The 14,375-nt window shown below is 45.5% G+C and overlaps 2 protein-coding genes across 2 annotated transcripts in view; one reads left to right on the top strand and one right to left on the bottom strand.

Moving 5' to 3' along the window:
• Positions 1–8,977: 8,977 nt before the first annotated feature.
• SOWAHC (sosondowah ankyrin repeat domain family member C) lies at positions 8,978–13,604 on the bottom strand. The gene has a single exon (XM_068679313.1). It carries the CDS (start codon positions 13,499–13,501, stop codon positions 12,236–12,238), a length of 1,266 nt encoding a protein of 421 aa, XP_068535414.1. The 5' UTR covers positions 13,502–13,604; the 3' UTR covers positions 8,978–12,235.
• A 63-nt stretch (positions 13,605–13,667) lies between these two features.
• SEPTIN10 (septin 10) overlaps positions 13,668–14,375 on the top strand; it is a 28,731-nt gene continuing 28,023 nt past the window's right edge. The window contains exon 1 of the mRNA XM_068679295.1: positions 13,668–13,827. Within this exon, the coding sequence (XP_068535396.1) occupies positions 13,798–13,827 (30 nt within the window). The 5' untranslated portion in view covers positions 13,668–13,797. The remainder of the gene's footprint in view (positions 13,828–14,375) is intronic.

The raw sequence follows: 14,375 nt of genomic DNA on the forward strand, positions 1-14,375 counted from the left end.
GTCATTATTTGGAAGGGCATATGACTGCAGCGTGGTGTTTGCTTGCTCTCCAGATAGACTATGTCCTCTGTGGATTAAAAAAAAAAGAAGTATTTTGGCATCAGTCAAAGCAAATAAACAAAAATTTAGAGCAAGGCTTTAAGCACAGCAGTCTTTCTGGTGGCAATCACACCGAGCAGTAGGAGGCTCGTATTCAGCAAAACTGGGCTGCTGGCACAGCAGGTTTGGGCTAGCAGGGCTCCGTTGTCATTTAAAAGCAGGCATATTTAAGGGGTTAGGATGTCTTCCTTCCACTTTGTTCTGATTTGGCGGACCTCCTTGTGCTTATTGCTCTCTGAGCACACTTAAGGGACCAAGCCGTTCACTTCCATGTTCAGAAACACAATCGTATTTTCATCAGGTCACTCTTTGGTGAGCTGCAGTTTGCTGAATGCTGTGCTGGAAGCACTTGGTGGCCTCAGCCACATGGCTTTGTCCCTGCCCTTGAACCATCTCCGGCTGTCGGACGACAACTGGTGAGCCAGTTCTCATATGGAAGAGAAACACTGTCGTTGTTTCTCATCATGTCATCAAACCAGCCCCAAATACAAACTTTGTCCCTTCCACAGAAGCTCAAATAGATAAATAACATGAAAATAGTTGAAAATCTCATTCAGAGGCCACCGTGTCAGTACAGGTTACTGCTGGCACATTGCTTTTTTTTTTTTTTTTTTTTCCTGAAAAAAAAAAAAGTGTTGTTTTTTTTTTCAAGTAACACAGCTTGTATCTTCCAGCTGAACACTTGCTGCTGCTTTGCTGTGGTGTAACTGAGGCTCTGAGGTCTTTGTGTGGGAAGGGATTTTCTGGAGTCTAAGCAAAACTTGCACAGAGAACAGCTTAAAATGGCAAACGTGTAAATCTAGATTCTGTAGAAATTACGAATTTGGGACTTCTAGGACAGTAACGGAGATTTAGCTGCATACCTTTCGATAAATAGTATGAGGAAATCCCCGTGTTTTCCTTGGAAAATTTTAATATAAACTATTTAATTGCAGAACAGAGTCTTCTTGAGAAGCACTGTAGCTCCGATCCTTTTTAAATACCAAATTAATTAGAAAAGAATGAATTAAAAGAACTACAGATAAACTGTGACACATATAAAATTGCTCAAGAATTGAATGCTTTCCATGGTGATTAAAAAAAATAAAAAATCAAACTCTTAAATTCAAACCAGCATTTAGGGAATATGACAATGTAGAAACCTTGGCAGGATAAGGAGCTCTGCCTGAAGATTATTGTTGTTATTCATATTCCGGTAAAGCAGGAGCCAGTTGTGCAAGAGTCTTTCCAAACAATTTAAAAGGGAGCTTTTTGAATACCTGTACTTAGTTCTTTTATTGCTCTCTTACACCTCAGACCACTTCTGGTTTCATATTTTTTTCCCTGTCGAAACCACAGATATTTGCTAAGGAAGAGGTGGTTAGCTCAACTCCCATTTTCACTGCTTTCTTTCTGCCCATTGTTTCTTTTAAATCTCACGTGTGGAGGTGAGCTCCACGGATTCAGAGCCTCAGGTTCCCATTCTTTGACAATCCCTCTTGGGGGAACCGGAGCTTGATGTAACACTTGGACTAAAAACCGTGGAGGAGTCAGATTTCTGCTCAGTCATCTTTTCTGTTTTTCAGTCAGTGTTCCTTTCTCGCTGTCGTTTCCCACTGACCAAATTACACCCCAAAATGAGGTGAAGGATCAAATCTGTAGGGTTCATAGAAGAGGGAAGTTGAACAGATTTGAAAAGAGACCCAATGAGAATGACTGCAGAAATAGAAACAGAGAATAACTTCTGTCTGGCCGTGCAGAACCCACCGTGCTGTTCCCCCCCGAAATAAAAGACTCCATATCTTCACATGTGGTCTTCACAATATATTTTGGAGAGAACAATAAGAAACCTGTGCCCTTTGTGGCTTTTGGTATCTATTCATATCCCACCATCCAAGCCAAAAGGTGCTTTTTTAACATCCCTGCCTGGCTGCTCTAGGCCCTGAGGTGGAGCTCAACTGCCCAAGCACCGAAGTCCTAGCTTTGACCTGAATTTATTTCGAATTATTTTTTATTTGCAGCGGAGGCTTGGCTCCCAATGGGGTTGGCAGGCTAAAGAGCCTCACCAAGCAGATGATCCTGTATCAGAGGCTGTGGGAGCATGAGTTTGGGGGTAGGGTGGGGATGGGGCAAGGGCAATTGGTGTCTTTCCTATTGTAGGCCCCACCTGGGCCTACACAGGTGCATCGAACCACAGCATCAGCCAAAAACTTCACATAAAACCACCCCCAGGTGCTGCCTTCTCTTTTAGAGCCTTTCTGATGGCTGGGGTCCCAAAACATCAAACTTCCTTTGTATTTTCACATTTCCACATTAAGTAAGGTACTTTCAATTCTTTGATGGCAGCTCTTAAGCCTGGAGGCATGGGGTGCTCTGCAGCAGTCTGTGGGTTACTCACACAGGGGTACGGTGCTCATAAATTCATCTGGCTCAATTTGTAGCTATCAGAACATAATGCAAGAAATTGATTGAATACTGAGAGCTTTCTTGAAGATATTCTTTAATTTGTGGACTAGGAGCTGATCTGCTACGTCACAATTTGAAGCAACGTAGTTTGTGGTGTGTAAATGATGCAAATGATGGAGAACTCTGGTGCTCTACTGAGTAATTACCTTAAAATTATGTTGGGTAAAAATAACTTATCCTCAAAAGCCCCTATTTCCTCCTTTGACTATAAAATGATTAAAAAGAGTATCTGATCGAGGTATTTAACTTCTTGATAACTGTGCTAGTTGTGCAGATCCTGCCCAATCAAGTTGGTAATGCTGCTGCTAATAAAATATGAGTTAGCAAATGCGTGCCAACAGCAAATGTATTCCTGCACTTGACACAAAGAAAGTGTGGCTAAGGTTAATCATAAGGAAGTTCTAATTAATCATAGCTCTGGATGTGAACTAGCAGCAAAGTATACAAATTAGTGTAATACAGGGCAATTTTCAGCCAGAAAAAACCTAAAATTTACTATTATCTCCCTGTGAAACTGTAATTTGTAATTTGCACTGTAATTCCATCAGCTGTCTTTTCTGCTTCTGTGCACAATCAGATATATCATCACTGTGTCATTAAAGAAACAATTATTCTAACAACAGAACTAATAAATCCCTTCTGTTAGAGGCAGGATTTAGCCAGCAAACACAAATAGACCTTTTACATCAATACTGGCTAGGATGAACGGTGACATTTAATGTCACCCACTCATTCATGAATTGCCACATTGTCATCGTAAGCCACAGGGTGGAGGGGGGAAGGCAGGAGACGACTGTAGCAAATGCAAAGTTATTCATGGGAGTGAAGAAACTGCGACTATTTAAAGATGTTACTCAAAAAGTCTAAAATTAGCAAACATTTGAATCCCATGTGAATTCCATATTTGAGATTCTAGGATTGAATATTCACCGAGAATTTGGTAGAACAGCTTACCTCTTTTCTAAGTACAGAACAAGTTAACGTTTCCTACTTGTTCACACCCTTCCTGTGTTAACTGAGACAACCTGCACGCTTGTGTGCCTCATTTCCTCAGGCTTATGACATTTGGTGGGATATATTTTACTGCAGTTTCACATTCTTACGTGTGAAGTGAAAGCAATTCTGTAGTGCCTGTGGAGAATCTGGAGATGCTGGGTATCGGTAGGGTAACACCGATGTTATGATGAAACGTAGGAACCCGAGGATCCCAGAACAGTTGGCACTTTTCTTCTCACATTCCCCAAATAAAAAAGCAGCAAGGTTAGTGAGATCCTTGGGTGATATGTGGTTAAAATTATGCTACAAAATTGGACCAAATTTCAATAGTGAGTGAGTATAAGTAAAGCAAAAATCAAAACATCCAACATCCCTACTGTGTGGCCATGACTACTGTTATATAACACGTAGAAAATAGATGAGGAAAAACATAACGAGCTGTCAGCATACTGGGCCAAAAGCTTCTTCTGTCCTGCAGCACTTGCAGTGGCAGTGTTGGCTCAGGCACCTGTGTTCTGCCACCTTTCTTAACCGCAGTGCTGCTCCATCTCAGCACCTCTTCCTTTTCCCTGCTGGCTTGTCAAGAGATCCTTGCGACGATCTCACAGCAACTATGGGATCTTCATGAAATCAGAAATACTAGGAGGGTGTAAAACAATGAGCTGATCTCAGTGTCTACATTTCTGTTTGTACAGGTAGACCATTGGGTGGAAACTCTTCAGTGCCTCCTGAGACCTCCTGACTAGCCTGAAATGCAGGTATTCGTTTCCCCCTTTCTCAAAGTTGTCAGTACACCTTTTTTCACTGTAATTTTGAAGCACTTTTAATGCCATCCTAGTTCCATGCTGGCCATGAGGTACAGTGCCAACAGGAACAACTAAAAATGAAAAGGACGGGTAAATCTATCCAAGCAGAAGAAAAACTGCCAGGTGACCCAAACAATTATGGTGAATTTTTATAAAAGCCCCAAGATGTGAACATACACGCTGTTAATGAGGAACTTTCAGGGTGTGCTTTCTAGAAGCTCGTTACAGAAGGGAAAAATGGGGACTGACAGAACATTTACTGTTACTACTGCTCCTATTTTGGAAACAGGAGCAAATTCAAACATCTCCTTTATTTTCCTCATCCTTTGTAGAAGAAAGATGATGTCAAGTTTTCAACACCTATATTTTTTTTTTCCCTGACTTGTTTTGTAAGTGCTAGTGTAGGAACACACAAAATAGATTTTTCCATAACACTCATTACTGGGGCAGCTAAGTGTCAAGCCTGGGATCTAAATCCAAGCTGTCAGTGAAGGACTTGTCACCAGTCTTGCGGTCATACTCTGGAAATGAACTGATGATTTTCACATATATTCTTTGACCAAGCTGGGCTTAAGTTCCTTCATTAGGATATTAAACCAGTTTAGGCCAAATTCAACTGTGTTGTTTAAATTAGGCTTCAAGCATGTTAGTTTGGAGATTTAGGTTACTGATCTCCCCTTCATGCTATTTGAAATTTCATTAATTCCAAATCTGCTAAAAGATTTGTAAAAGAGTTGACTGGCTCCCAGGAGAGTCATAGTAAGGCAGGAGGGGAAAAGCAGCAAAACATCTAGCCAAAAGTGTTATGGCTTTTCTTTTTGTTCTTTCTTTTTTCTTTTTTTTTTTTTTTATTTGTATGTATATATAGATATTTGACCTATTTTGCATATTTGATCCCTGTTTGAGTAGGCTGCAGAGATTCTAGGGCCAGGAGCAGCATCTTTTCTCGTGTTTGGACACTATGTGATATTTTGAGATAACAATTTTGATTTGGCAATACCACTCTAGAATCAGTAGTAGCAATGTTATCAGCAGAAGTTTGACAGCCTGATACATTTCCTCTGCTTCCAGCCGATCAGATTCCACTCCCTTAACATCACTTCCTTGTCTTTTCACTCCACCTCAAATCAAGGGAGTAGGTGAGATGTTCACAAGGCCATAAAGGACCATAAAAAGTCATGGTGACGTCAACAAATCCATACCTTATGGTATCAATTTCTTTTTAAAAAGATCACTGGGGGGGGGAAAATAAAAATCAAATCCATCTCCAAAGTCTTCCTGCCACTTGTTTCAGCCAAGGGAAGGTGCTATACTTTGAAAAACATAACAGCACTATTTTCTGAGCAGGTAATTCATCATTACTGACCCATGAAAGCCAGGGGTGCTTCCTATAGAGGTCAGTGGCATTGAAACCTGACACAGGTTTCAATGAAGAATGCTATTGTGGAATGGGGAACGCTAAAATCATTCAGGGATTAAAAAAGAAGCTGCTGCCCTGTACTGCTTAGTCACTGTGTGTGCTGGCATGCTTGAGACGCGTTACTTTTTTTTTCCCCCCTTCTTCTTTACCTCAGGCGTTCGGTTTGAAGGGTGTGTAGGGAAGTGAACTTTCAAAATGATTAGTCATCTTTAAAGTCACAGTCTTCTATTTTTAACAGGAGCTGAGGCAAAGCTTTCCAAAATCTGAATTCACCTAGACAGCTACTGAAAGGAAGAATTCCTGTTTTAGGACCCACCATAAAAGACACTAGTTTTATCACGGCTAATTTTATTGTCAGTGGATATCCTGGGAGATGGCTGTGAGAACTTGAAGGTAAGATAATTCCAGGTTAAAAAATAAAAGCCTAATACACCCATTTCCAACCATTTGTTCACATACAAATGTAATACCTGTGCAAATGTCAGAGGCAGATGACGTGACGTAGCATCTCTGCTCCCATCCCCATCAAGAGAAGCACTTCTAGCAGCTTCAGAAGCCTTGAGATACGCCACTGCCACAACCCACGCCGTGCAGCTGCGATGCCTGCAGTCTGTTCCACCCAGCCCATCTGCGATGAAGGGGAAGCTTCAAGAGGCAGAAGTGTGAGAATGGTAGCTAACGGTGCTGCTGCAGGAGGCAGCTGAACCAGCAGGACCTAGCTGCAACCCTTTAATTACAAGCTCCCAAGTTAACACAGTTACTTCTGTAAGATGTGCCTGTAGTGAGATGGTATGTGATAGGTAGAAAGGCAAAGAAAGAGAAAACAGAAATGCTGTTATTTATTCAAGTGTTACAAACATATTTTCTGGTGTTCTGAGGTTTTATTATTTCAAACAAATTTATGTTCAGTGAACAGAAGACATCTTTATAACCTACATAACTCATTTTGTTGTTCTGCAATCAAACTAGCAACATGGACAGCACCTCCTTAATATGAACTGTCTCACGGGATCTCTGTGCCCCAACAAATCTGCTGATATCCTTCATCTCTTTCCTGAAAGAAAGAAAAAAAACAAAAACCACAAACCAACCACAGCCACCAAAAAAAAATAAAAAAAATATCACCCACCCCAAAAAAACTCCACCCAAGAACACCCACCCCTCCAGCTTCAAGAAGAGGGATGAATCCACTACTCCTGCCCACTCTGCCACCAACTTCTCGGGTGCTCTGGGAACTACAGAGTGAAGTAACCAGTACAGCTCAAGAGACGCCTAGCAAAAGCAAAAGGCCTCTAGCTCCAGGGGAAAATTGAGGAAAATCCCAGTGTTCCATCTACAGGTAAGGCTAGGTCTAGAAACAACCCAGCCAACTCAATTATTTTGGTGGCTAGGGACATTTAAGTTTCCAAACTTACTTTTCATGAAAAGGAATAAGTGTGCATGCTATAGGCTGTCTGCTGTGGACCGACAGCAATAGCCTTGATGATTTACTGGCACTGATGCAGATACATGCAGAGACCACACTTTATTGACTAGTGCTGCTGCCGCTTGACATTGCTACCATAGGTTCATAAAATGTCTTTTAATGAAACAAAGTTATGTTAAAATAGACAAAAGTTGTATTAAAAACAAACAAAACATGGTAGCTTGGCTCAGTTTTTCCAGTAATGTGCATAATTAGGACACATCAGCACTGATTTTGGCTAAACTGAAGAGTGAGACAAGATAAATTCAGGAACAGATGCAAAACATAAAGATAAGATGTTTCACTGTAACAACTCTGAAAATGCAAAGTCATGTTCCAGTTCTCTCCCCAAACTGTTAATAATTTAACCCAAAATTGAACAGCTAGCAGCTGTCCCAGACCCTAATATTAATCTACAACTTCTTCCTTCCCTGCTCTTAACACTCAGGGGCATAAAAAAATAGCAATATATACTTTTTCCGCCTCAACTTGAGGGAAAAACCAACCAACTAAGCACCAAAATGCATAACCAAACTCATCATTTTTCTGGATGAAGTCTCCGAAGTTTGTTCTAATGTCTTCAGGCTCATGCAGTCCAAATAGGCACAGTAAGTCAGGACTGTAGTCCCTTTACCCTTCCTTTCCAGTCAATGGGAAAGGAAGATAACGATGCAATACCAGTCAGAAATCTAAAGTGGGACCAAGCTGATGTTCAGAGACTCAACAGCTGTAGCTACGCTCAACAGAAGAGTTGTTTGTACTTCTTGCAAACAGTACTAGCTATGCTAGGAAACAACGGTAAGAGGACCAACCAAAATACTTCACGAGACATTAATTTACATTTGAGCTCTCAGCGAGTCGTCTCTCCCGGCATTACTGTGTAGCAGAAGGGATGTATGTTTATTATAGAGCTTTCTGACCAGCTCTTCAAGCCATTGCACGACCAGCAAAGCTCACGTCCTCGCTCTGTCCCCATAACCTCAGCTGCTTCCCGCATGCCCCCGTTCTCCCCTGAGCTCCTGAGAACACCTCCCCTCCATCCTCCTCTCACTCGCGTCTCCAAACCACTGATCTGGGGTTGCTTGGCTTGGAGCCGCTCGCATCCTCATCAACCTGTAATCCTCAGCAACAGCGGAGCCTTTTTTCAGTCTGACCATAAATTTGGATGACTCTCAAAGGATTTATTGGCAGCATGAGGCCCACTAGTCTTAAAATATGTTTTAGTAAGGCAGCAAGTTCAAAGGATATTTAGGTATACCAAAATCCATGTGGTACTGCCGTCATACTTCCCTACAGAGAAGCTGCTGGTTGTAGTTCAGACATTACAAAAAGCCTTAATCCTAAACCTTTTTTAATCAGGTATTGACCTTTACATAGTGGCAAAAACTGGTATTAAGTCTTCTCAGAGTCAGAGATTTTTAATTGCACAGAAATAAGGTCAGGGTGCTATTTTAAGTCAAGCAACGCCACTCTCCCAGGCCCTTATTTAGACATACTTCTCTGCAGAAACCCTGTTGTGTCTTCATTTACTTTGACATAAGTTATCGGAGGCTGACTGCTAAGGAGAAGCGTTACTGCCTTTCAAGCAACTCCACTATCTTTTTCCCATCTTTTTCTTTCTGTAGTGTTAGCCAGTATCAGACCTCTTCACAATAGCAGAAAATCCAAAACAACGCATAGTTTTACCAGCCAACACGCCAGCAGCCCCTAAGTACGTAGCTAAGTACAAAAGTAGATCCAAGCATGAACAATTCATGGGCTCTTTTTATTTCGGTAAAACTAAAATTTACAGATCCTTAACTCATAACCATTGAGAAAGACACCCATAAAAAGCGGTATTAATAAAAACTGACGGGCTTCCAGGCCTCTAAAATATTTCAAGCGTTAAGATACAATAAAAGATATCAACTGTTTATATTACAGCCTTGCTGCCTTACACACTATCACAGAAAGTAAACAAACACATTCAGGAACCTCAAGTGTACTATTAAAAAGACACCAGTAAGTGCTCCAGTTTTCTGTACCATACAACTTTATTTCAAATTCACATCTTTCTAGGCAGTGTATCCAAAAATACTTGACTAAAGAGTACCTTTAGACTGTAAATATTCTTAAACAGGGCATCAAGTCTTTCCTATCTCCAAACGAAAACTTCAGTTTTAGCTCATGTTATAAAAAGTAACTGTGTGGAATGTGACAAGTCGTAATGTGAAATCAAAGTGCTTTAGTCCCATAGCGCAAATATACACTAGTGGTTATACAGCCATTTGTCAAAAATATCTCTAACACCAACTGTACCATTTTTTTAGGGTTTGGACTTGGTGTCATAGCACCCCACCTTGCGAAGACCTTTGGACCATTAAAGTGAGGTCTCTCTAGTTGATGAGACCATACGAGTGGACCAAGAGTTTCACTTTGACAGTTCAAGCGATGAGTTACAATGATGTCATTTGCCAAATTCTCTTAGTAATTACCAAGTTCTACTGTGTTACGCAAGATAAAACTACATTCCAGTTAGTCTTTTAAAATCCAAAGGGTTTCATATTCCAAATCCCAAGGCGTGGAAGTCCTCGACTCATTTCCCCAAACCCCAACTAAGTCTCAGTAATTCTGTGCAATTCTTTGCTATTTGCATGTGAAGAGATAAACACTTGACCCAACAGTTCACGTGTAAGAATTATAAACTCTAAAAGCAGAAAGTTACTTTAATAAGATTTGGAAGTAGTTGAATGGAATGTGCACAATCCAGAAAATGCCACACTGAAGAGGACTCGTGTCCAATTGAAAACCTTTTTGCAGAAGCCTAAAAAGCTATTTATCTTCTGTAATGAGTGAAGTTTAAGATTTGTGTTTAATTCTCTCCTCTGCTACAAAAGAATTAGCTCTGAAGAATAACACATATAATTTTTTTTCCCCTTTCAGACACCCAATAGTTGTATGAATTGACAGTTTAAACAGGAAGGGCCGGGGAAAAAATTTTTGGTCCTGTCCCACAGATGTAAAGACAAAGTGCTTTGCAAAACTGACTATATCCAGCACATTTGTAGCAACCAACCCAAAATGAAGGCACATGAAATCTCTATTATAGCTATAATTTATAAACTAAAGCTGAACCTCTGCATAATTTTTAGTCTTTTTGCATGAAAGTAATGACCAGCACCTCTCCAGATTCAATTTTTGTTCCATGTAACTTTTCCCAGAAACAGTTAAGTGTTGCTTGCATGCCTATCAAATACTGTCATTTATTAGGTTTTGACACAAAGTGCAGATACTGGTAATCCATGTGCATGGGAAGTTTGAAACTGATGAATTGCTACCACTCCCTTCCTCTGTCTCTAAAATAAAGTAAACCACCAGCAACAGCTACAGACAGCTGTTACCTTGAAAGTGCACAACTCCCAGCAGCAGTTTCCCTGTGAAGTGTTCTAGAGCTTGTGGCACGCACTTAATCACTGTCTCAAATTTGGACTGTAACAAGTCAAAGTCTACCGACTTTCCATTAGTTGCCTGACAGACACGCACAAACATTCTGAGGAAGCCAACCTGAAACATGCTCTGACAAGTGTTGCCTTGAGATTGGCGGTACCTTAACATCTAAGCACGGGTGACTTCTACCTGGAGCAGCATTCAGGATCCAGGGGCAGCTCAATACCTCACTCTTAAGGAAAGCCTCCTAGATTGCTCTGGAATTGCTACCTTTAAAGCAGAGAAAAAAATATTCAAGGTTTCAGAAAGCTTTAGCAGACAGACACGATGTTCAAAGCCTTAGTTATTACTTCTCTAGAAATACAAGTTTAAAAGAACTCAAACACCATTGCTGCCACTTAAGTAAAATATGTCATTATTTGGCTTTTACTGAGCGTTATAAATGGGGATAAAGCTTCAGATTTCTGGTTATTCACCTTGTACCCCCTCTCCCCCTTTTTCTCCTTACCTTCTATTTCTCCACAAAGTAAGTTGAAGGGATTGGCACCTAAGTTTCTAGCAAACACAGACCTGTACCTATTACATTATAGGACCACATCAGATTGCATGCAATGGTGTCGGTGCTCTTTTCTAAAAGAGAATGACTTTCACATGTAACACACACAGCACAATTTTCTGATTTTAAATGCAGCCAGTTACACAAACATGAACAAGACTTGACCAGACTGAATAAACGGAACTGCGCTAGGTCTGGCACTTGAGAATTCACAGTGATTAAAACAAAACTGCTTTGCCTAAGACAAAACGTAAGACACCAACTATATAAAAGACTCTTCACTCGCGTTATTTTCTATCAGTATTACAACAGTGATGAGCGAGTTCAGTAGTACCTCAGACAGCAGAGACCTCAGCACATGGTTAACTTTGTTCACTGCTTGCAGTGCAATGTTTTTTTTTTTTTTTCCTTTGATATTCACAATGTTAAATCAGGCCATTCTCAGCGCACACAGTTAACACAGGCTCAGGTCTTTGCTGGACTGAAACTTGGATTCTGACTGGAATCTCATCTACGGTCTCACTTCGGGTACCCAAGTCTGTGCTGTGCCAGGTGGTATTGCTGTTAAAAAGAAACTTACAATATACTTGCGTATTACTGAGGTGGTGTTCTTACACAGCAAGATGTAAGGAGTTTATAGTACCAGCTGATAATATAAGAGCAAAACATTTGCATTTTCCTCTCCCCCGGTCAACTCGCTAATCCTAGGATTTACGGACACGGGTTTCTGACCCAGAAGTCTGCCTTCAGAGAGGAAGGAGCACAGCTTTCAGACACCCCAGCGTTTCTCAACGCACCCGACTGCCCCTCGTTTCAGCACCGAGGGCCCTGTCGAGGCAGCCGCCTCCTTGGCAGCCACCTGAGCCCTGCTGCACCGAGGGTTAAAGCAAGATGCTCGGGACCCATCTCCCCAGAGCACACGAGTCCGGAGGAGCCCCCGCCTGCAGCTGCCTCCCCTTCCACGCTACACCTCGGGGTCGCTGGTCCGTGCGCCCACCTCCCCGACCTCCTGCTCCCCGGCCCTATCCAAAAACGTTGGACTTCGGCCTGAGCTTGAATGAGGCTTTCAGGGATTTCTCCTCCTGCTCTTCCTCCTCGGTGTCCCCGCGGAAGGAGGGCGTGTTGTGGATGATCTGAGTCCTGAAGCGGATCTTGTTAAGCCGCGGCTTCATCCTCCCGCTGCCGGAGGCTTTCCTGGTCATCTCCTTGCCCTTGCCCGGCACCACCGCCCCGTCGGTGCCCTCGGCTTCCTCCCCGGCGCTGTGGTGATGATGGTGGTGGTGGTGGTGGGAGAGCCGGTAGCTCATCAGGTTGGACGGCAACACCTTGGAGAGCCTCCAGCGCCCGCTCCCGTTGCCGGCGGCCCCTTCCTCCTCCTCCTCCTCCTCCTCCTCGTCCAGGGCCCCCACCAGGCTCCGCATGTCGCCGGAGGTGCCCTGCTGCAGGTACTGCGCGGCCTTGCGCCCGCTGTAGTCGCGGATGTCCACGTCGGCGTCGTAGGCGCCCACCAGCAGCTTCACCACCTCGGTGTGGCCGTGCATGGCGGCGATGTGCAGCGCCGTGTGCCCGCCGCTGGTGCGGGCGTTGATGTCCACGGGCAGCCGGTGCCTCTGGGCGAAGTTGACCAAGGTGGCCAGCAGCTCCTGCCGCCCGTGCTTGGCCGCCCAGTGCAGCGCCGTGAAGCCGGTGATGAAGTCCCGCTTGCAGCACAGCGCCGGCTCGCAGCTCAGCAGCCCCTCCAGGCTCTCCCACCGCCCGTCCGAGGCCGACAGCATCCAGGCGTGCTCCAGCGGGTCCAGCGCCACCGACCCCGCCGCGCTCCCCTCCTCCTCGGCCGACGACGAGGCCACCGAGCCGCTGTCCGAGTCGCGGCCGCGCCCGGCGCCGCGCTTCAGCTGGGGCGAGCCGCCCCGCAGGCTCCTGCGGCCCCCGGGGGAGCCCCCCGCAGCCTCCTCCTCCTCCTCTTCATCCCTCCTCGCCGCAGGAGGAGCAGCAGGAGGAGGTGGTGCTGGTGGCGGCGGCGGTGGTGGTGCCCTCGGGGAGGGCGGCTCGCAGAAGCGGCGGCGGAGATGCACGTACTTGGCCCCGGTGCCGGGCTCCGGGCGGACGGTGGCCACGGCGTTGACCAGCTCCTTGAAGCGCTGCCGGGCTGCGGCTCGCTGCCCGGGCTCGGCGGGGTTGAGCCAGCCGCCGAAATGCTCCAGCAGCTCGGCGTTGCGCGCCCGCCCGCCCCGCTCCCGCAGGAACCGCACCACCGCCTCCTGCCGCAGCTCGCCGGGCTCCGCCATCTCATCTCACATCCTCCTCCTCCTCCTCCTCCTCCTTTCTCCTGCTGCTGCTGCTGCTGCTGCTCACGAGGGCGCGGCGGAGCCCGGCTTCCCCAGCCCCTCCTCCGGCCGGGAGGGAGCGGGGCGGGTTCCCCCATAGAGCCGCCCGCTCTCCCCCTCCGCCCCCCGGCCGCCGTTCCGCCCGTTGGGCGCCGCCTACCCTCGGTCCCAGCCCCGGCAGGGGGTTGCCATCCTTCTTTCCCCTCTCCCCTTCCCTCCTTCCCTCCCTCTCCTCTCCGTCCCCTCCCTCTGGGGCCATGGCCGCCCCCGGTGCCGGCGGGCAGCCGGTAAGTCCCCGCCGCGGTGCCCCGGCAGCCGAAATTTGCCAGGGGGTGGAAGAGGAGGGATGGAGGAGCTCGGTGGGGGCTCGGCTGGCGGCCCCTGGGCTCCCAAGGGCTGCAGCATCGCTCCCCGTTTTGGGGGAGACACACGGGTTTGTGTACGCCTGCAGCTGCACCGCACTTCTGGTGACAGCGGTTCTAGGTATTGCTAAGGGCAGGGGGATTGGGGTTGTTTTGGGAAAGAAGAGTGGTTTTCAGCTGGTCTTGTGTCTTGTGGTGGTGGGCAGGTGAAGTACCTGTCTCAGTGGTTCTTGGCTTCGTCCCGGTGCCATGCTGCTGGCCTCGGGTACGCGGCACAGCTTGTGTGGGAGCTGGAGGAGTGGAGAACAGCCACCCCTCCTTGGACATTTTCGTTCCTTGGAGCAGCTCCTATCCAGGCCACCGCTCTTTTGAAGTTTTCTTTCCTTGGAGCAGCTTGCATCCCAGCCAGTTTTCCTCCCTGTCTCTCTGTGACATAACCCAAGGGGCGGCGTAGAAGCAGGGGCTAGAGGAGG

This window comes from Anas acuta, chromosome 1 (genome assembly GCF_963932015.1).
Source record: "Anas acuta chromosome 1, bAnaAcu1.1, whole genome shotgun sequence".
NCBI lineage: Eukaryota > Metazoa > Chordata > Aves > Anseriformes > Anatidae > Anas > Anas acuta.

Bases quoted from the DNA above. Each gene is read 5' to 3' on its own strand.
- SOWAHC (XM_068679313.1), bottom strand. From the start codon at position 13,501: ATGGCGGAGCCCGGCGAGCTGCGGCAGGAGGCGGTGGTGCGGTTCCTG.